General features: G+C 37.2%; 1 protein-coding gene across 10 annotated transcripts in view; it reads left to right on the plus strand.

The window, feature by feature from the left end:
• DMD (dystrophin) overlaps positions 1–23,104 on the plus strand; it is a 1,145,544-nt gene that overhangs the window by 769,274 nt on the left and 353,166 nt on the right. For all 10 annotated transcript variants that reach the window (XM_074858566.1, XM_074858564.1, XM_074858568.1 and 7 more), the window contains one exon: positions 2,302–2,410. In XM_074858566.1, the coding sequence (XP_074714667.1) occupies positions 2,302–2,410 (109 nt within the window). The remainder of the gene's footprint in view (positions 1–2,301; positions 2,411–23,104) is intronic.

Raw genomic sequence — 23,104 nt, forward strand, 5'->3', positions numbered from 1 at the left:
GCAACATATTTTGATGTTCATGCTTGTCACCAAAGCTCTAGAGTTGCAATTACAGCAAAATTGTTCTGCTCAAAGAAGTTAACATTTTATTGCAGTCATGCTAATTTCTAGCAGATGCAAGATTGGATCAAACTATAATTCTGATAGAAGAGTTTGGAACTAGCTACTCTCTTATTAGTGGCATAGATGTTTCTTCAGACAACTCTCTTTAATGTCTGTGGTGGGCATGGTTTGTCATTGCTGGAAAGAAATCCCTGGCTCAAATCCACATGAATGATTAAGCAGCTACTCATAGTGAGGACCAATATTATATTTATAACATCCATATCGCCTTTCTGAGCTACTGTGAATATATTGAAAAATGGAGCCAGACTTTGATAGTGTAATCTCTCCAGCTTTTGTTTTTAAGGGCTCTCTGCACTCTGCTGCTATTGAATTAATAGATATTAGAGCAGTCCTTTACATTTTCAGCTCTGGAAGTGGGTTCTTGAGCTACAACAGCAAAAAAAAAAAAAAAAAGGAACTTTAAAATCTGCCATAATATGTGTCAAACATATGTGTTTCTCTGTGTCTGTAATCCACACAGAAATGAGACATATGTGTGATTGTGAATTGTCATATGACAGGTTGCATTTATCATACATACCTGGTTGCTTTTTCTGCCTGGTCCTCATAGACTATTTTCAAGGAGAATCTCTGATATTCCTGACTTCTGATTTTATTTTTAATGCAGTTTTTAAGCTGCTCTTAAAGATAAAAATTTGTTTTATCCCAGATACAGAATTGTGTCCTTTCTCTCCTGCCCTATCAAAAAGCATTTACACAAAAAGCTGTCCAGAGTTTATACCAGGCGATATTCTGGCGTCCATTGGTGACAGATACAACAGAACTTTGCAGGTTTAGAGTATTTATGGCAAAGCTTAAGGCAAGTTCTAGAAAGGCTCCCCTGACACATCAGAACATAAAATTGTTCTACCTCAGTGTCTCTGTGTGTGCGTGATTTGTGCGTGTACACACTGCAGTTTAATGAGTACTGTTGCCTACCCCTGTCCTATTGACCCCTGTCATCTTAGACTCTAGGTAATTAATGTACCTTTCTTAATAAGCATCCTGTTTCCATCATGGCTTTAGATTGTGATTTAGACTATATATCTAATCATGAACTAAAAGCATTCCTGAGTGGCATTGGTACACTGTGCTGCTTTTTGTAGCAGACAATCAGGGAGCAGCTTAAAAAAGAAATGTAGTCTTCATTTTAAGAGTTTAGAGATGCCAGCATAGAATTAGCAATGCTTCAACCTTCTTTACAGTCCTTACAGCAATGAAGAAAGAGGGGTAGAAACAACATTTTCAAGTCTAAATAACTCTCAGGATTATCTGAGGTCTGATGTAATTCACACTCCACACATTTCACTTAGGTTTTCTTTAAAAGTAACAGTTCAGCCATTACCAGTCAGGACTGTGTGCCCACACACTGAAGTCTGTGGCTCCCTGAAGACTCCTAAGATTTTCTTTTTACCTTTTTTTTTTTTTTTTTTTTTTTTTTTTAAATAGGTGGAAGAATGTGTTCTGCATTTGGTATTACAAATCGCAGAGGTTTTACTGACAACTTTTTTAAATACATAATTCACCTTTCTATTTGAATTTAAAAAATGAGCATCTCAGGTTCATGATGATGAAAAACCCACTTCTACAGTACATTAAAGAAGAAGCCATCCTGTGTTCCCTAAAAAGCTGTAAATGCCTGCCAATCAGGAAGCAGGGCAAACCAGTGCTCCCTGGGAGCAGGGAGTGGTGGGGGCTCCCCACTGGGCTGGAGGACAGAGTCTCACCAGCTAGGGCACCCCTCCTGCTGCCGCTGGCCAAGAAACAGGGCTGCCCCTGGGTGGAGATCAGGATCAGGCCCGCTGAGGGGAACCAGGGTCAAACACAGCCCCAGGTGGCTGGGCAGGACCATGGGGAGAAGAACGGGCTGAGGTTGGTCCAGGAAGTCGATCTGTGGTCAGGGTCAGGCAGCTGTGCTGGTTCTAGGTTGTCCCTGAGCTTCAGCAGCCAAATTTTGAGGAGGAAAGAAGCTTTCAGGACCCTGACACCATGAAGCTCTTTTGCAGCCCAACGGGAAGGGATTTTACTGATCCCTGTCTCCCATTTGTGAAAATTAATTGCTGTTTCTACCTTTCTGGGGTTTTTAAAATTCAAGTGGTCCATCAGATGGAGAAAAAAGTTAAATGACTTTATTGTACATTTATTAACATCGATTTATGTATTAGAAATTTAATATATTTTAATTTTCTATTCTAGAAAAAATTAGAAGACTTGAATGCTGACTGGAAGGCAATAAACCACTTAATTCAACAACTAAAGGAAAAGCCAGCATTAGGAGCATTTGGTCTTTTCTCTTCAGGTGTCTGTAAGTGCTTCACTATATACATCTTTTGAAATTAATTACAAATCACACAGTTAAAATGAAAATGGCTGGAGACCATCTAAATTCATTCTGCATCCTTACAAATTTCAGCTTTAGCTTGTGAAGGGGAAGTGTGCTAGTGTGGCATTCAGCTTGGTTTTTTATTGTTTCCTTTCTATTTTGCGTAATGCATCCCAGAAGACAAATTAGGTTATGGATTTGATGAAAGGATTGCGGCATGCTTTTCAAATTATTACTGTTTCAAAGTCTTGTTTCTTTATTCTATGAAGAGATGAGATGAGATTTTGACTTTCTACATATATATTCATGGAGGAAATACTATGAAAGGAGAATACTTATTTAAATTAAAAGATAATGATGTTACAGGTCAAGTGGATGTAAATTGGTCACAGAATGAAATTCTGAAATTACTTTTTATGATAGAGTAATGAACTGAGACTGTTTCAAGACAAAGCTTGTGTATTCATAGAAAAGGTTGTATGGCAAAATGGTAAGAGTAATTCTGCAGTTAAACATTAAGTCTGTGCTATACATCTCTGGGTGTCTTGAATTCGTTAATCCACACCAAGAGAGTTGATCTCCATTTAATTTAAATTATGTGGACAATATTTATATTAGATTCTTCTCATATGTCTTTGTACCTGCTGGTTCCCTACAAGGATTACAAACTCATTTTTCTCTCCTTGATAAATGGATTTTATTTCCCACTGCTTTCCTTTGAAATGTAGTGATTAAGCATGGGTGGAAAAGAAATACATAATGTAAGCACTGGGTTAAATCTGATTTACTAAAGGCTCTAAGATTCTTTACCTGATATTGAACTATCTCAGTTGCTTAGATGAAGAATGTTACTCACCCGTACAATTTGGAAAGCTGCTCATCAGATGTGGGAGTAGAAATTTTCCCCCCGCAGTCAGATTGCCCGTAACTCAGTCTGATACAGCTACACTAGTCACCTGGGATTTGAATACTTGTAGGATGTTGATCCCTCTTGCTTTTAACATGTATTAATGGGTAGCATACAAGAAAAGCTGAAATTGGAGAATTCTCTACCTTCTACTAGTGACTCTCTAGGACAGAAAAGCAGAAAAATCTTTTTTAAGAGAAGTAAATAATTGCACCATATAGACAGAATCCAGGATATTCAGTACCAGAAGACAGTCCAACTTCTGTCAGAATAACATGTATCAATTCAAGCAAAGCAGATGTCTTGCTTATGACATGTTGAATCTTACTAAATAGGAACTATAATTTAGCTTTAGTCATTTAGAACTGCTGTGGTTCCAGTGGCAATCATTTCAGTTTTCTAAAAAGGGCCAAATACACCTAGTGTTTTTTAAAACTTGTAGTCCAGCAGTATCTTTCCTTTACAGGATTTTGTTCTAAGGCATGCTATAGGAATTCATGTAATGACATGGGGAACTGAAGGAGATGTGTAATCATTTTTTGCTGTGCTGGGTCACTAAACTTGCTGTGTCAGTTTTGCATGTCAGCAGGTTATGTCAGATTCCAGGGGGAGAGAGTGTTGATGAGTTGTGTATTTGCTGTTACAGAGGAAATGGTAATAATGGAACAAGAGAGAGAACACAAGAGTAGTAGTGCAATAGATTCTTATATTAACTCATCTTTAGCTGAAGAATTGCAAAATTACTCATTTGCCTTAATTCAAGATGTAGGCTTTGACTACTAACGTTTCTGGGACTCAGCAGATGGAATTATACATGCAGAAAATGAAAGCACTGGTGTTCTATAAAGGATTAAGCAGGAAGTAAGACTGATTTCCTTTCTATTGCCAAAAGCACTTAAAATTTGAACCTGTGCTTGTAACACTGATTCACATTTTTCTTTATTTGAGTCAGTTTACTGCAATCACATCATTATAGATGTATCACCATAGAACTGTAGAGTTCAGAAGGGACATGGGGAGCCATCTATTCACCTTGCTCAAAGCACAGTCAATTAGCACAGGTTGCTTGGGGTCATGTCCAGTCAGGTTTTGAATATCTCCAAGGATGGAGGCTCCATAACCTCTCTGGGCAACCTGTTCCAGTGCTTGAACCCCTCTCACAGTAAAAATAAGTTTCTTAATCTATTTAAATAGAATTTCTAGTATTTCAGTTTTTCATGGTGCTTCTCATCCTGTCACTGGGCATCACTGAAGAGAGTCTAGCTCTGTCTTCTTTACTCCACCAATCAGATATTTATACATATGGGTATGATCCCCCTAAGCCTTCTCTTCTCCAGGCTGAGATAGCAGGTTTCTGCAAAGATAGAAAGTGGTATGTGTTGCTAAAGTATTTTTGTATCTCTTTAAAAAAAAAGCAGGGGAAAAAAGCAGAGATTGAATGTCATGGGTTTTGCTATAAGTTCTGTAGTTATTTTAACCACATACATTATAGATATTTTTATGGACTTACTTGTCCTGTGCTGCTGATTCTCATGAACCATGCATTGATGTGCATAGATACTCAAACTGGCTGAGGGAAAGCTAGCTTTAGCCAAGCCTCCCAAAATCTAAACAATCTCATTAAAGGTCATTTTTAAAGAAAGATGCACAAAATTATTTTGGAAGGACTCTGTGAAGCAATGGCAGTATCTCCTGTTGATAATTATTCACTTCCTCATTCTATAGAGACTTTTGTGGACATCAGAATTTAATAATGTTGACATCTGTGTTTGAGACCAGGGAATGAAGATGTAATTGGCTAATCTCTACTGCCCTGTCAGGTATCATTTGGTCTAGTCTGGCTGCAAGAACTCAGCCAGAGGGTCTTACTAAATATACCATCTGGTGGCTGTTACAGCGGTAAAGGACCCTGTTTATAATTATTTTTAGGTTTATGTATTAGAGTTTCTTCAGCAGAAGCAGCACTAAAAAAAGTCCTTAATATCACCCCAGTCCAGTGTGCCCTCGGGCATAATGAACAAGAACTACTTTTCCAGCTCAAAAAGTGTACTTAGCTGAAGGGTATGTCTAAAATCTTAGCAGAGATTGACTTCCAAGACAAGATGATTCAGGAAGGAAATCACACTTGCTGTCTGTACTTGACATGATAACATGAAACTGTGTGAATGTCTCTATCCAAATACCTTGATGCATTGCTTAGCCAGCAGTTTGAAAACATTTTAAGCAGAGAGAAATGTGGTTTGGGAATGTTTTAACAAGAGGGGCATATTTTAATAGTATCATTAGCATTCATATGACTTCTTTTATACTGAAGTGCTACCACTGTATTTACTTAATGAGTTAGGTGAAGTTATATAGCGCTTTGAAAACTCATGTGAATACATTGTGGGGTGAAAGGCATTCTTGACTTTGGTCCTGAGGAAGACATTTTCCATTATTTGCCTTCATTCATGTAAGAAGTTAGGGAAAAATATTGGCCACTTTTGGTTAGAGCCATACTTGCAAACAACAGTTTCTTAAAAAGGCTTTGTATTTATTTTCAATCATGTTATACCTAAAGTCGGTGACACTTTAAAAATAACTGCAAACAAATACAGCAGAAAATCTTTGTCAACTAATTTTACGTTTTGCATGTACAGCTAATAAAATTGTGAGTGGTACATTTTAAACAGTGAATAGTACTTTGTGTACAATCAATTTCAACTTTTTCCCTGAATTTTTACACAAGTTTTTGTCTTTTGGTATGAAATGCCTAGTTTCAAATGAAACAGAAAAATGTATGACTGTGAAATGAAGAAAAAGTAGAGTGAGAGTTAGTGTCAGATACAGTGGTGAAATTACTCCCAAAATTAAGTAGAATTTGTCCCTTTAACCTTTACAAGTTATCAGTCTAATTTTGGAGCACTGTTGGTAGCAGGTCTAAAAAAAAGATAAAGGAAAAAAAATGGGGTTTGTTTTACAGATTGTAGCAGAGTTAGAGATGCATTTGACAAAAAGGTTTTATATGCAGTTAGTTATTGTATATTTAATAAAATTTGAAGAAAGGTAATACTGTATCACCAGAACTCGTAACATTAATCATCAGCTTTAGGTATCTTTCTTCAAATGCATAAAATCAAAGCTCTTCTGTGCTTTCAGTATAATTTGCTTTGGGAATTGGATTCAGAGACTGCAGGCACAGAGCCACAGACTGGGCTTCCATGTACAGGGAAAAAAAGGCTGTTCAGGATTTAGAATGAATAAAGGAGAATGGGAGAGGAGTGTTGTATCAAGCTGAGTCCATTAGAAGCAAGTTGTAACATGAAGATCGTGAGCTGCAGTAATTTCACCAGCTGATTTAACCAAAAGAGAACTCATTGCTTATTAGCCAATATATTCATCTGGGGCATAGAAAAAAGATTCACAGCAGTCATCTCCAGAGTTTATAATACCTTGAGTTTTGGGGTTTGAATTGAAAGAGTGATATTTGTGGATCTGGGGAAACCAGTGACAACAGAATTTCGTTTGCTTCTCCTTTGATATTTTAGTTAAAGGAGTACATTCTAAGGTATGTCTCCTTCTGTTTGGGAAACTTTAGTTTGCCTCTTATTTCTCCATGAAATAAGTCCCCACCTGGACTAGGCATGCTGCTTTGTTCTAGGCTTATAAGATCTTATAAAACAGTTCTTGAAAAATATCAGTAATGTTACTGTCTGAGTATATGTACCACTGTGGCTTAATACAGGAGAAATTCATATGCACTGCTTGGGATGTAGTATAACATAAGAAACATGTACTGGTGCTAGTAAAAATATACAGTTCCTGAGACTGTAGGTATTTGAGGAAAATTAGCAGCAAACAAAAGCACGTATGTGAAAATACATACCTTGATGAAATAACATAAGGTTTAAAATTCAGTGACCTCAGAAGCTGAAAGTTCTGTAGTGCTAGTGTCTGTATTGTATGCATCTGGAATTTTCTTTTATTTTCATATTAAATGCATAGTTGAGTGATCTAGTATTCTCTGTTAGTTCTAAGATAGAGAGATGTACAGATTGGGCATAGCAGTATCCTGCATTATGAAGACTGCCCTGTTAAATCTCTGATATGATACTTGGTTTAATATTTTCAGTGCAGATGAAGGATTCTTTGTTTTTGAAACTATAACTGTTGAAATATATTCATTCCATGGATTTCAGAGCTGGATCATGTAATGTCCCACTGCTTCTTTAAAAACAAAAAAAACCATTTTTTTTGAGAGATATTCAAGAGACAGTAACAAAAATGTAAGAAACAAAATGCCAACAACTAGCTTTGGGCAAAAATGCACAATGGATACTACTTTCTTTTCTGTAGTATTTCATAGCTAATGTGCTCCAAAGCAGTCATTGTTTATATATTATACACAGTGCTTGAGTGAACACATATGTTGTAGTTCAGAACTCTTTCTCAGAATTTCCAAAATTCCTTGTGCATTTCATTATGTGCACCTGAAAAAATGACAATACGATGTGTAGTCAGAGGGTAAATTAAAAAAAAAAAAAAAAGTACAAATCAGATATTAGAGTGTCTGTATTGTTTATAGTATCTGGCATAGTATAATTGAGACCAAGAATACTCAAAATAATTCCCCGAGGAAGACTGAACAATCTAGGGACGTGTGTCTACAGTGTTTTCAATACTAATGCAAACATGTGTTGGTATTTAAAAATACATTGTGCATAACATTCACCATTGAAAAAAAAACCTGTGCTATCAGCTGTTAAAATGTTCGTGTGGGGGACATGGTAGATATTTAATTTTGCAGAACCATTCTCCACAGAGTTGCACAGCTAAAAATCCACAGCGTGCATCTGTTGTGACAAATAGTTCTACACTGAATTAGAAGGCAACGCTACTGCCAGTAGTCCGTTTTAGTTAACATTAGTTTTAGGACACCAGTAAAGAAGACCGCTAGCATGAGAGTTGCAATAGAGAGAAATATTTTTTTCAATAATGGCCGTGTCTAGAATTGTATAGTTTCTGACACTTGTGCATCTAGAGGAAATGTCTGGTTTTAATATTAGTTATAATTAAGTTTAACTCTAGGAAAAGTTTTAGTAAAACAAAATGCAAGAGATAAAATGAACAGGGAACAATGCAGTAGGAAAGTATCATAGAGAATACCTTGAGTTCTTGAATCAGTGGAGAGCAGTAAGAATAGGCTCTTCCTTAAGTCAGCTAGCCTAACAAAGGTTGCTCACACTCGTATGAAGTGGAATAGTAAAGGAATAGATTGTTGTCTTTACCTTTTATTTTGCTTGCTTTTGGATGAAGGAATAAATAATGGTTTATAGAAATAATTTTAATTTTCTTGGTTTTGAGTCATTTTACTTCAGCAAAGAGGTTCACAGATACCAACCTGAGTTGGCCCTATTATGGGTACATTGCTATATATCTAGTTTTTCCCCATTGTGTTCAGGAAAGAAGTTGCCTGATTATTCCATCTGATTTTCATTAGGAAGCTTTTTCACTTCTAACACATGTGCCACATCCAACAAGTAGCGATATGGCACAAAACTGAATCTGTTACCGTTTGATTGGAGATTTTTCAAGGTCAAGACCCAGTTTCACAAGCAGTTCTATTTTTCAATACAGCTGACATCAGACACAAGCTGAAGACAAACTTGTCTAATAAAGCTTTCAGATTCAATTTTCTCTCTGCATATAGCTTCAGGAATCTCTGGAGGTCATTCACAGCATGTGCTGCAACACCAACAGGGAGAAGTAATGAAAAGAGTCTAGATAAAAAGCTGACACTATGCCTTCAGAGCTGCATGCGTAAAAACATAATAAGCAAGTTTATAAACGCAAATCTCTATGATACTCAGAATTTCTATCTTGATCTTTATAGCATATCTTGATGTAAGGATTTGTTTCTGGATTATCTGACAGGTGAAAAATACATACGAAACATGCCTAAGCCACAAAAGCCTGATTTAAATCAGAAGAAAGAAGGTTACACCTTTATATTTAACATCCTATTTCAGGGGTCTCACATAGGTTATTCTTTGAAAGTATCTGTAATAAACAGATGTGACAGTGCAGTTTAGAAAGAGAATATGGACTTTGATTTTTCAGGGCTCAGTTGATTAAATAAAACTCACGCTGGGTTACTACTCAGAATTTTTATTATACCTGTGATGAAATGTAAATCAGAAAACAAAAACAGGAGTTGGCTGCATTGCAGTTATTAAAGACAATATAGAATCTAGGTCTACTTTTTCTATTCTATAACAAGTTGTTGAAAGTGCAGCTATCAAGATCTATGATGTAAATAAGATTAATGCTATCATCAGTCTTTCAAAGGACCGCATTCACCTATTCCATTTTTAAAATACGATCTGGTATTTTCTTCTGAGGAGCAGGCTTTGCAGCTTATTTTGTTTCATTTAATTTTTTGATCAATAGTTAGTAGCAGCAGGATATACAGGATTCATTTTGATTAAATCCCATGAAATGTAAATGATAGCATACTGTAGAATTCATCAGAGTATTATTGATAACCTATACCAGGTGAGAGCACAGAACAAAGTTATAGTTATAGTCGGTCTTGTTTACATGGCTCACATAACATGGCTCAGGAAGGAATTAAATTAATGTTTATTTTTCTCTAGAATTATATTCAGCACATACTGAAGAATCCAGTGTTAATAATTTTTCAAGAAATGTGGCAACGACAAAATTACATCATTTTTAAAACACAGATAGAATCAAGAATTTGAATTAGTTCGTTCTGGAAGATATGGAAAAGGGATTCTCATTAAAGATCCTAACAGAAAAGTATCCATAATAAAGTGGGTTTTCTACCTTAGTTTCTAGTTTTACATCACATACTTTTTCCATGCTTTAAACTCCCTCGGTCTCTCTTCCTTCTTTTGTTACAGTAACTATAATATCTGACTATCCAGATAGCATGGGCTTGCAAATAGCAGTAATCTCCTGTTTCCTTTTAAATAGTAATTAAGTCTATTGGCAACTACATTGTGTGAAAATCTCTCTAATTTGCTAGAATAATAGAAAGTGATAGGTCATTCTGCACACAGTCCTCTTGACTTGTGAGCTGGTCTTTGTTGACTTGTCTTTTTAAAAGAGCAAAGCAATCTGGCTTTTCCTCTGAAAGGAGAAGGGCTCAGTGCCATCCTGGTTATATCTTACCGAGAAATGCAGTAGCTCTGGCATCCTTCCTGATATTTCTGTGGTGACTGGAGCTACCACAGAGTTAGGTCTGCTCTACAGAGAAATAGCCAACCAGAGCACGAGCAAGCGATCATGAGCAGAGTGGGGGCCCCAGGGAATGACTAACCAAGTTTATAATTGCTTCTAACGTTTCTGCTCTAGTCAGAGGGCATGAGATGGTGGCAGAATTGTTCCTTAAACTGTAGAAGACTAAAATGAGGAAAAGATGGCAAATGAATACCTTATCTTCTACTCCAACTAGCAAATTCTTCATTTGTGTTTATATGAAGCTTGCCACTGAAATATCAAACTGCTGTCTTTTGTTGTATCAGTGTGGATTAGCAGGGAACGTAGTGATGGAGATATGGAGGTAGAGATTTGCATTACTGATATTTCCTTCAACAATAGGTTGGTGATCAGATGAGACTTAAGTTCCCAAAGGCAGTTCTTCCTAAGGTGAAACAAAAATAGCTGGAAGAGCAGTAGAGGTTAGTTTGACCTGAAAAGTAATAATTATACAAGTTTTCATGAGAAAACTTGACAAGTGTTTCACGAAGGAGTATGAGGCAAGGTATTTTAACATTTCTGATGAAAGAACAGAAGGTGCTTGCAGTGATTTGAGGAATTACTTTGTCAAAAACAAAAGTGGCAGTGATGATGTTGCCTCCTCTAGCTTTGAACAACTGGTTTTAATTCTGCAGAATCTTTCTCTCTAAGAATAACGGTAACTTGGAAATTTTTGCATGAATACTGTAATACTGGTAAATTAGCTAATAACTGGACTCTGATTATTTCAAAGCTTCTTCAAACCTGTTCTGATTTTTTTTTTTTTTCCCACTCCATGGTACCCAATTCCACTGGCTCCTTGGTATTCTGTATCTGTGTAAAATTTTTTACCCTTTTTTCTTCAGAGCTCCCCTGGGCTAGGATAGTAATTTATGCCTGTTAAATCAATTTGTATATCTTACAAAATTAGAAGAGGTGATTTTCATGAGACTGTAAAAGTTGGAGCTGCTGGCAATATGTGTTTTTCCTTATATCAAAGAACTAGCTGCCAAAATTCAGTTACATGCCAATAGTGGTGCACTGGAAATGTAAATTGTTGTCATATAGATTGACGTCCAATTGAAAGCTGCATACTAAATCAAGGAACTTGTTACTTTTACTGACAAAAGGAATACTGAAAGGTGCTTGCATCATTTGTGACAGATGTTGTCACAACATTTTTTATAAGGCAAGTATGTGACAGAACTTGATGGAACACCACAACTGCCGTAGTACAAAACATTAATTTTCATGAAACCCTTTTGTAACAACTGCAACAACTGCTTACTCAAAAAGACTGCTATCCTTTGGAAAAAAAAAAAAAAAGTTTTCTGTAGAGGTACAAATAATACTGCATTTAAAAAATAAGAACAGAAAAAAGGCTGTTTTCAAAAAAATAATGCTTGACTCCTTGAACTGAAACTCTTCAGACTGCCCAGGAATGATTGTGTGTGTTTCTAGATATTGGAAGACTTAATTAGGGATGCAGGAAAACACTCGAGGGGAAGAGGGAATAAATATAAAAACCATGAAATTTTATTTCATTATTAAAATATTAATTTAAATAACAGCAAAGTGATATTATTAGCTCACTTTCAAAAATAAAAAGTAAAATTGCTTATTGACAGTGTCTTAATATTACCAAAGAGGCTTCTTGTGTTGATTCTGTCTACTACTTCAAGAGATCCCAAAACAGGCTGCAACATTTTCCTCAACACTTACTTTAGTTAAAAATTTTTAAGAGACAACCAGGTAATTTTATCCTTAAAAATACAAACATATCAGTAGTCCTCATATGGCAAATAGCAGCTCCATTGACTGTACTTTTGCATATGCTGATTATCACTATGTTTTACAGATAAATTAGTTTTAAATTGGTTGCTAGTATCATGGATCTCTTTGGGATTCCAAGTGCTATCGCAGTAGAAAGTTTGTAGTGTTTCTGTTCCCCAAAAGACTGACTCCCTAGATATAATGTCTTCTTAAGGTTTCCTTTCAAAGTTCTCATGAAAAAAGTTCAAATGTTTATGTGTATAAAAAAGGGGAAACCCTTATTTCATGATTGATTAAGAAAAAAGCCCATGTATCATCCTGAAACATGAAAAGTAATATGCATTGAATGCTCTTAACAGTTTTCTTTGTCAAATATAAAACTCTTTATCACAGATGAAAGTATTTCTAACAGGCCACCATGAATGTGCATAGCAATTTAGTCAAAAGTTTGTATTTACCTTACAAAGAAAATGATACTTTTGTCCAAAATTTCAATGTGATAATCCATACGATAAATATACAAATCATTTAATATACAGTATGACTTTATTTTATGCAAAACAGTATATGCAGTCTGTACGCCTGTAACCTCTCTGGCCAGACATGAAATCTTCCACATGGAAGAATACACCAAATGAGAAACTAAAACTAGCAGAAGAGGATTTGTCACATTCATAATAAGACATAACAGTTTTTAGATATTACGATTCATTTGAATTGAGACAGTCTGAATTCCCTACTTCAGGAAGTTTTTCTTCCTTGCCTTTTAAAACTTATGACATGAGACCTAATTAAGGGAAGACTCAAATCGGTAATGACAATAGAGGATACAGGGCACAGGTAAGCCAGAAAGAAATTGTTTCTCTCAGCTGTAGATTTCCTGGCACTTCATACCACAATTAAGAAATAAGACAATATTATTTGGGGGAAAAAAACAAACACAAACATTTCTGATTATTTTTGCTTTTGTTACAATAAATAAGAGACATTAGCCTTAACATATGTTCAGTTTATATTATGCCAGTATCTCAGCACTTGAATCAACTTCTACATTTGTAAAAATAAAACACTAGCGGTATGAAAAAATGTTTATTTCTTCTGTAGCAGAAATATTGGTGGCAATGTTGCAGATATTTGTTCAACTAACCTTTAAACTACTGAACAGAAACAAGTAACACACACAATCATGTTTTATATATAGTTTGCATAAACCAGGAAGTTTATAGAAAAGGGAGATTTTTAAATCTTAACCATTAAATTAAATGTATTGTTGGGGTTTTTTTGTTTAGTTTGTGGTTTGTGTTTTTCTTCCCCCCATCTGGACTATTTTTAAAGCATTATCTCAATATTGTAATGAGTATCCAGTGGCAACACGACATAATTTCAGAACATTGTTTTCACCTAACTTTGTAAGTATGTGTTGATAGTTAAATTAGCCTTGGTATTGTAATCAGTGATACTGCTATAAATTGAATCTAGACCACTATGTAGCTAGTATATGAAAGGTTCTTGTGATACCTTTTTTTAGTTTTGGTGTCTGCTTAAACGTTACACTCACTAAAAGTGATCCATTCATAACCTAGCCTTTTGCTTCTCAATTTTTAGTGGGCCCATCACTCATCTTGAACTTTGCCTAAGGAAAGGTTCATGGGGAATACCATGACAATGCTATATTACTGAAAGGAGACTGAACTTTGGAGCAGTTTATCTTTCAGAAAGATTTGAACAGAATAATAGGTCCAAGCAGAGAAAGCCTTATTAATGCTACTTCAGTTTACAGACATATATTACAATCATCAATTAGTTTTATACTACCTGCCCCTGCTCGAGTCATAGTCTAGCTAGGATAGAGTACTGAAGTTTTAAAGCTTTTTCTACCACATGTGGAGCAGTCAGTTGAATGTTTACACACACTGTGCTAGGAATATTTCTGTGTATTATCTACAGTCTTAGCTGATTTGTTTCCAATGCATTCTTGGGCTCACACTATTTCCAATCTGACTTTTAGAGAGCATTTGGCACTGAGAAACTGCTTTACAAGACCACAGAATGATTGAGATTGGAAGGTACCTCTGGAGGTCATCTGGTCCAACCCCTCTGCTCAGGCAAGGTGACCTAGAGGAGTCTGCCCCAGATTGTGTTCAGGAGGCTTTTGAGTATCTCCAAGGATGGAGACTCCACAACGTCTCTGGGCAACATGTCGTAGGGCTCAGTCACCCTCACTGTCAAAAAGTGTTTCCCGATATTCAGAGGGAACCTCCTCTGTTTCAGTTTGTGCTCATTGCCTCTTGTCTTGTTCACAGGGCACCACTGGAAAGAGCCCGGCTCCATCTTCTTTGCACCCTCCCCTCAGATATTTATACGTGTTTATGAAATGCTCCCTGAGTCTTCTCTTTTCTAGGCTAAACAGTCCTTGCTTTCTTAGGCTTTCCTTGTATGAGAGATGCTTCAGTCCCTTAATCATCATTGTGACCCTTTACTGGCCTCTCTCCAGTGGCTCTATAGCTGTCTTGTACTGGGGAGCCCAGAACTTCAGACAGTACTCCAGGTACTGAGTAGAGGGGAAGGATCACCTCTCTCCACCTGCTGGCAACACTCCTCCTAATGCAGCCCAGGACACCATTACCCTTTGCTGCAAGGGTACATTGCTGCTTCATACTTAAGTTGAAGTCCACCAGGACCTCCAGTGCCTCTTCTGCAAAGCTGCTTTCCAGATGTTTGGCCCCCTAGCCTGTGATGGTGCATAGGGTTGCTCCTCCCCAGGTGGGGACGTTGCATTTCCCTTTGTCGAACTTCGTGATATTCCTGTCAGCCCATTTCTTCAGCCTGTCAAGGTCCCTCTGAATGGCAGCACCAACCCTCTTTTCGTGTGTCAGCCACTCCTCCCAGCTTTGTGTCATTTGCAAACTTGCTGAGGGTACACTCTGCCCCATCATTCAGATCCTTAGGGAAGATGTTAAATAAGATTGGACATAGAATTGACCGCTGGGGAACACCACTAGTTATTGGCCTCCAACTAGACTTCTTGCCACTAATCACCACCGTATGGGCCCGGTGGTTCAGTCAGTTTTCAATCCACCTCACTGTCTGCTCATCCGGCCCATACTTCTTCAGCTTCTCTCTGAGAATCTTATGAGAGACAGTGTCGAAAGCCTTACTGAAGTCAAGGCAGACAGTATTTCAAGGCCAGATTGGATGGAGCTTTGAGGAACCTGGTCTAGTGGAACGTGTCCCTGCCCACGGCAGGAATTTTGGAACTAGATGATCTTTAAGGTCCCTTCCAACCCAAACCATTCTATGATTCTATGTTATCCACTGTTTTGCCCACATCTGCCAAGCCAGCCATTTCATCATAGAAGGTGATCAGTTTGGTCAAGCATAACTTCCCCTTGGTGAATCAAGGATGACTGTTCCCAATCACCTTTTTGTGCTTCAGGTACCTAAAAATGGTTACCAGGATTAGTTGCTCTATCACTTTTCCAGGGTTTGAGGTGAGGCTGGTTGGCTTGTGGTTCCCTGGGTCCTCCGCATTGTCTTTCCTGAGGATAGAAGTGACATTTGTTTTCCTCCAGTCTTTGGGCATTTCCCCCAGTTGCCATGATCAATTAAAGTTTATAAAAAGTGTCTTTACAATGACATCTGACAGCTTCCCCAGCACTCATGGGTGCATCCCATCAGGGCCCATGGACTTATTTATGTCCAGTTTGCTGAAGTATTCTCCAACCTGATTCTCTTCAACATGGTTAAGTTTTTAAAATTCTTAACTTCTGTACATGGAAATTATTTTGAAGTGCCTCCTACGACAGCAGTAGTTTCATCAAATAATCCATTAACATTCCACTTTTCAGTATCTTGCATACAGAGGAAGTATTTACAGAAACTCTTCTCAACAACAGGTCATTATCTTAACTTTTTGCTATGTAGCACAAAGTTAACTTCACCTTAATGTTATTTATGTTACAATGCACGCAAGCCTACTTATATATGATTTATATCACTGAAATTCTTAGTGTGTGGTAGGATCTACCTATTTTTCTGACAGACAGTGACATATGTTCTTATTCCCATTGCGATCCAATATTTGTGAAAGCAAGAGCTTTTTTTTTACACTCAGTGAAAGACATATCAAAACATCTCTCTGTTGTGTTTGGAGAAATTTGGGAAAATGCATTGTACAATAAACAGCTTAGTCATGCTTCTACACATGAAAAGGAGGCCAGTGAGAAAATTCTACCAGATCTTTCCTATGACAGAAAAAGATAAGTCTGAGAAAGACTACACTTAAGTTTCTACTATGAATTTAAAGTTGTGATGCTATATATTAATCTAATAATAGTAGCATATTAGAAAACATGACTTTTATGGTTATTTTTTAAATACAGCAGTACACATTCACTTGTAAGTCTTTTTGTTTTCTCCTAAGAGTTTTAAACCTTGACTTTCTACTTTCTTTTGAATCTCTAAGTATTATGGGGTCTTTAGTTTTGGTCCCTCTCTTCATCCCACTGCAGACTATTTTAGATCTAAATTTAAACTAATAATCCCATGAACTATCAGCTTCTCTTTTTCACCTGTATTAATTAAGTTTAGATAAATATATATTTTAGATAAATATGTATTTTAGATAAGTATATATTTATAAATATATAAAAATCCATAATGACTTGCTAGGAATCATTAAGAGCTTCTTGAATATAAAGGAAGTCTAGGCACTTGTATTTTAAATTGATAACAATAGCACATAATGTGTTCCCTAAGTGTTCATGAAATCAAGTACTAACTATTACCCATTTATACTCTATAAAAATTACTATCTATGAAATATCCATGATACAGTTACTAAGTAATTTTTCCTAGGAATTTTTACTAAATATTCAAGGCAAAGACAATCAGACATTGGTCAATCTGACATTGATGTTTTGTTCAAATAGAAAAAAACTCACTTTGAAACATGGTTTTTGTCTTTAAAAGCTGATTAAAATGTTAAGAAAATGTTATCTTAGAGATACAATACTCTAAGGATGCATATTTTCCACATTCAGAGCTGTGGGTGGAATTTTGTTGGCAATAATTTTTTGATCAATATAAAGACTTTATTCTGAGTTCAAACCACCAGAAAAAAAAAAAAAAAAACATCATTGCTTTCAAATTTCAAAGTTGGGGGTTTTGTTGGTAATAAATTGATATTATTTATTTTAGTTAATCAGAGCTGTGTTGTCCACTGTAATTCTATTACTTTTCTTTCAGAACTTCTTTGTCACCCAGAATACCTGGCAGGTAGCTGTAGCCCCCTGTGCAAAAAGTGTTAGTGGCAGTGAAAACCTTGCATGGAAGGGTTGTACTGCATGGGAGAACTTCATGTACTCTGAATGACAGAGAGAGATGAGACTATTCATTTATCACTGGGACAAGTCTAAGGAATAAATCAGTCTCAGAACTGTCTTCCCAGATCTCTCTCAGGGAAGCCTGCTTGGAGTTTAAGAGTATGAGCGTGGATGCTTGAACCCTGTAGAAAATTGGCTGCAATGACACAGCATAAGAAAAAAAATCAAAGGAAAACATACACTTTACTAGGTGATAGGTCTTCACCTGCATGCTATTGTTGAGTGTAGTTGTTCCCAATCAAATTCACAGGGCTGAAGTGCTGCTAAGATGATACTGAGGCTTCCCATGAAATAAGCAAAACCTGCCTGGTGTGCCACCTCCAAATCAGTGTACTGCTGGTTTGCCCACAGAGGGAATGCTCATTTGGTCTATCACTAGAGAAGGCAATGTTGCTTGCGTTAAAATAATGAATTAATTGAGCGATATTTTCTGTGCATATGCCACAGGGTACAGGTACTCTTCCTCTGTTTTCTTCAGAGTGAGTAAAATGCAGCTGGGTTTCCTTGACGAAAATAGAAATGAAGTTTAGTGGGTGTATGTTACTGTTATTCATTGTATAAAGGATTTAAGACTGGCATATGCCTTAATTGGTACTGCTAACCATGGAACTAAATCCCCAGGTTAGACATGCAAATTGAATTAAAATCTGCATCCAGTTACTATATTATTTCTTCTTTGTCAGAAAGCTTTGACCTGGTAGATGCAGTTACCTTACATAATTAAAACTTCAACACTACTTAAAACATTCAGAAGGATGATTAGAAACATTCCTGTGAATTGAGTTAGTTCTGCTTGAGGACTTTGGCTTGAAAGGAGGTATTGGAAGGGGTTTGAAGCTTTTGGGAGTGTTGTCATTCCTGTCTATTCTGTTGCTGTTCAGTACCTAAATAAGGAGTTTTATTTGTTCTGAGTTGTCAGTTTGACCTTCTTATGAAACACAACACTGAAATAAGCAGAATAAAAGAAGGGGGGGGGGGGGGGGGGGGGAACTGCTTTGCTGCAGTTTACTTCATTCTGCTTTTCTTATTCCTGTATTTGATTTTGAATTTCGCTTTCATGACACATTTCTATTATTTTCACTCTTAAAGTTTAACATTAGAGATTATTTCTATAATGCAGAAATCACCGATATACTCTTGACTTTCATCCAGTGTATTTCAAGGTTCAAGAACAAGTTGAGAATTACACCTAGTTGGGAGTACTCTTAGATTGTTTCTTAGCTTTTTGTTAGACATGTTAGTTTTGTGGTTTATTTTTCTCCTATTATTGTTCTATGTTGTTTCCTTCTTTGTTAAATAGCAGAAAACACTAACGAGAAGTTACCTTAGAAGCTACAGGTTGATGTGGTTTAATGTCTTAAATTCCAGTTTTTCTTTTGATTTTGTGGTTTATCATATCACAAGAGTGAACTCTAATATAACCTTTAAATAAGTCAAAAGATTAAGTCCTTAATCATATTTCTGATGCTTTGCAGTAGGATAGAATTTGCTACTCAGATATTTGAAAAAAATAATTTGATTCTCGTTTTGCATTTATAAATTAATTGTCCTGGGGAAAAAACAAAGCAAAAAAAAAAACCCAAACCGATAAACTATCCCCTTTGAGACACAGAAACTGTCAGTGCAGTTCTGGATAAATTGTTTCAAAATGAGATGTGTTGCTACATGTGTAATTAATGTTGATTTATATTTCTCTAATAATTTTAATCGATCACATATACGATTCTGTTGAATGAACCATGTTGTATCTGTGCAAGCATGAAAGAAAGAGAAATAAGGGACAGACATACTGTTTCAAGTAGTATTTTTGTTCTGTGGGGAGATAAATATCAGAAGAGAAACGTACTGTGCAACTACTTTCTGAAGGTAATTGCTATAAATAATTTGATAACTCAAATGTTTTAAATGGTCATTTAAAGTGGAACAGATTATTACCATCCTCAGTAGCAGTAGGTATTGGTAGATCTTGAAGATTTTAAAGAAGATATTATACTGGACAGTGCACTTCTGCTAGTACCTTACAGTCCTCTCTGTAGTATTTCAAGTTTCTTGATGCAAAATAACTACATCAAAAGGATAAAACCGCCTAAGCTGAAATCCAGAACAGTAAACCCATGAACATTAGAAGATTAGGAATACTCTCTTCTGGAATAGCTACCACTAGAGGAAAAATAAATATGTAAATAAATATTAATTGGCAAACTCTTGAGTGTATATCCACAACAAAATATGTGAGATGCTAAGATATGCCAGGCACTCTTATCAGGCACCCTGAATCTACTTATGCAGGCTCTGTAGAGTCCCAGTTTAGAAAGTTTTTCTTCAATTTATCTGAAATACAAACGAGAATAGAAATTTCCTCTGAGGTAAGACAACTTCTGTTTAATCTACGTGAATGCCAAACTAAGCAACTGTTTTCCTGTTGTCTAAGCATCTCTGAGGTCACAGAGGAAATACAAGGCCTTTACGTGAACTTTAGGCCAGATGGAAGTGGACCAAGTGTCCATCCCTCGGTAAAGACCAGAAGTCAACATGCATACTTTTCACACTTAACTGCTTTGGTAAAATTCTGGAATGAAACGTTTGACTATGTTTTTCAGTAATTGCATGTGTCTTCACCATGATATGGAATATCTCACTGCAAATAATGAGCCTTGCTCTGAATCACTTTGGCCTATAGTATTATGGAGTTCATGTAAGGAGAGGATGACATTTTGGAATCATTACAGGAAATCGTGACTGATCTGTGGAGTTGAATTCCCATCCAGGGGTGAGACAATATAGACAATTATGTGAATTTATGACTTTAGCATATATTTTTCTCTAGGTGTCAGACAGATTTTTAATATCCAGCTTGGAGAGAGGAAGGCATAAAAACACATAAAGTACAGAAAGCTCATAAAGGACAACATTAACCAAAGAAAATAAACAAAATATTTTGAAATCTATAGAAAACTATGGTATATTTTATTTTCATTGTTTAGTTCTAGTTGGTGCTGTTTGTTGTGTGTTTTTTTTGTCCTTCAGGCAATTAAATTACATTTATCAGACAGACATGATCAAAGACTTCCCTGCCATTTTCTCCCCCTGCTGAACAAAGATGAAAAATACAATAGCCTTCTGATTGTAAACTTTAGAAGAGTACAACCAAGGCATTCCTATTAAACGGCAATTACTATATTGGCAAAAAACCCACTGTATAATTCTGAGGATATTAATGATTATTCTGTGACACTTTTTGAATTCACCTTACTTGCTGGACAGAGCAATGAAGACAGAGAAAGTGTTGACTAATATTTTGTTTTCTTAGTGAGTTTCTGGGAGTTATTGGTGGATGAAAAACTGAATATGAGCCAGCAATGCGTGCTCACAGCCCACATCCGGGGCTGCATCAAGGGGAGTGTGGCCAGCAGTTTGAGGGAGGAGATTCTCCCTCTCTACCCACCTGGAGTATGGTGTCCAGCTCTGGAACCTCCAACAACAGAAGGATATGGACCTGCTTGAGCAGGTCCGGAGGAGGCCATGAAGATGATCAGGGGCCTGGAGCACCTCCCTTGTGAGGACAGGCTGAGAGAGTTGGGGTTGTTCAGCCTGCAGAAGAGAAAGCTTTGGGAAGACCTTATACTGGCCTTCCAGTACTTAAAGGGGGCCTACAGGAAAGATGGGGAGGGACTGTTTATCAGGGACTCTTTATCTATCAGTGATAGGATGAGGCATAACAGGTTTAAACTGAAAGAGGGTAGATTTAGATTAGATATAAGGAAGAAGTTCTTTGCTGTGAGAGTGGTGAGGCACTGGCACAGGTTGCCCAGAGAAACTGTGGCTGTCCCCTCCCTGGAAGTGTTCAAGGCCAGGTTGGACGGGGCTTTGAGCAACCTGGTCTAGTGGAAGGTGTCTCTGCCTGTGGCAGGGGGGTTGGAACTAGATGATCTTTAAGGTCCCTTCCAACCCAAACCATTCTATGATTCTACGATTTCAGCAATGAAGTTTGTAAGCTCTCAATGCCAAGTCAGTTAAACTAAGTAACTACTAATAACACATTTTTTTTAATGCTGACATTCTTTTCTAGCTTTAATGTACATTAGCAAGTGAACAAAATAGCAAGTGAATGTACAAATGAAATAGTTCTTGTTTGTATGTATATGAAATGTAACTCTATTGTAAGTTCCCTTTACCTTAAAAGAACACTATGTAGTTTCTTTTCTCATTGTCTTGCAGATCTTAATACAGTGTTCCTTCCTTCCTCACTATTCCTGCTTGATGTGGCTTTGCTTTAGATGTTACCTTTGTTTGATGGCCCAAAGCTTACAACTGTGTGGGCCCCATCCATTTTTTTGGAGCCATTTGTGATCTGCCCCTCTGTGAAAGAAGTTGATCCTTCCTCCCTTTTTCTCCTCCTCTGCAGCAGTAGTTGCCAAACTCACTCCATCTGCAGACAGCTAAAGGAAATTGATGGCGTATTGCTGCTTTGAGGAGAGAGATGGGAGAGATGGTGGCTGCTACTGCCAAAGAGAAAAAGCACTGCGCCTAATAGTGTCGTGCTGCTCTCTAGCCATCACAGGAAGAAACTTTGGGGTGTTAAGCACCATTCGCTATTTAAATAGCTGTTTCCCACCTCCTCCAAAACAGGGAGTGAGAACTGGGTGGAGGGGTCATGAATCCAAAGATTCAGGCTTTGAACAGTGAGTTGGAATTTGTTTCTTTAGGTAATGAGCGGAGACCTCTGCTAAAAGCCATAAACTCAGCCACTTGTGTCTGTTAGTGAATGATAGGTTCAATACATTGCTTTCTGATCACTGAATGCCCTCCCTGTTTTCCTGGATTAAGAGCTATGGGAAAAATGGCATATAAGAGCTAAAAAGCAGCTTTAACAACTCCACTAAATCAGGAGTCATTTTGTGGGACTAACTAATCGCAGCATCACATAGTGGTTGAGGTTGGAAGGTACCTCTGGAGGTCATCTGGTCCAACCCCTCTGCTCAGGCAAGGTGACCTAGAGGAGTCTGCCCCAGATTGTGTTCAGGAGGCTTTTGAGTATCTCCAAGGATGGAGACTCCACAACGTCTCTGGGCAACATGTCATAGGGCTCAGTCACCCTCACTGTCAAAAAGTGTTTCCCGATATTCAGAGGGAACCTCCTCTGTTTCAGTTTGTGCTCATTGCCTCTTGTCTTGTTCACAGGGCACCACTGGAAAGAGCCCGGCTCCATCTTCTTTGCACCCTCCCCTCAGATATTTATACGTGTTTATGAAATGCTCCCTGAGTCTTCTCTTTTCTAGGCTAAACAGTCCTTGCTTTCTTAGGCTTTCCTTGTATGAGAGATGCTTCAGTCCCTTAATCATCATTGTGACCCTTTACTGGCCTCTCTCC

This window comes from Strix uralensis, chromosome 2, assembly GCF_047716275.1.
Source record: "Strix uralensis isolate ZFMK-TIS-50842 chromosome 2, bStrUra1, whole genome shotgun sequence".
NCBI lineage: Eukaryota > Metazoa > Chordata > Aves > Strigiformes > Strigidae > Strix > Strix uralensis.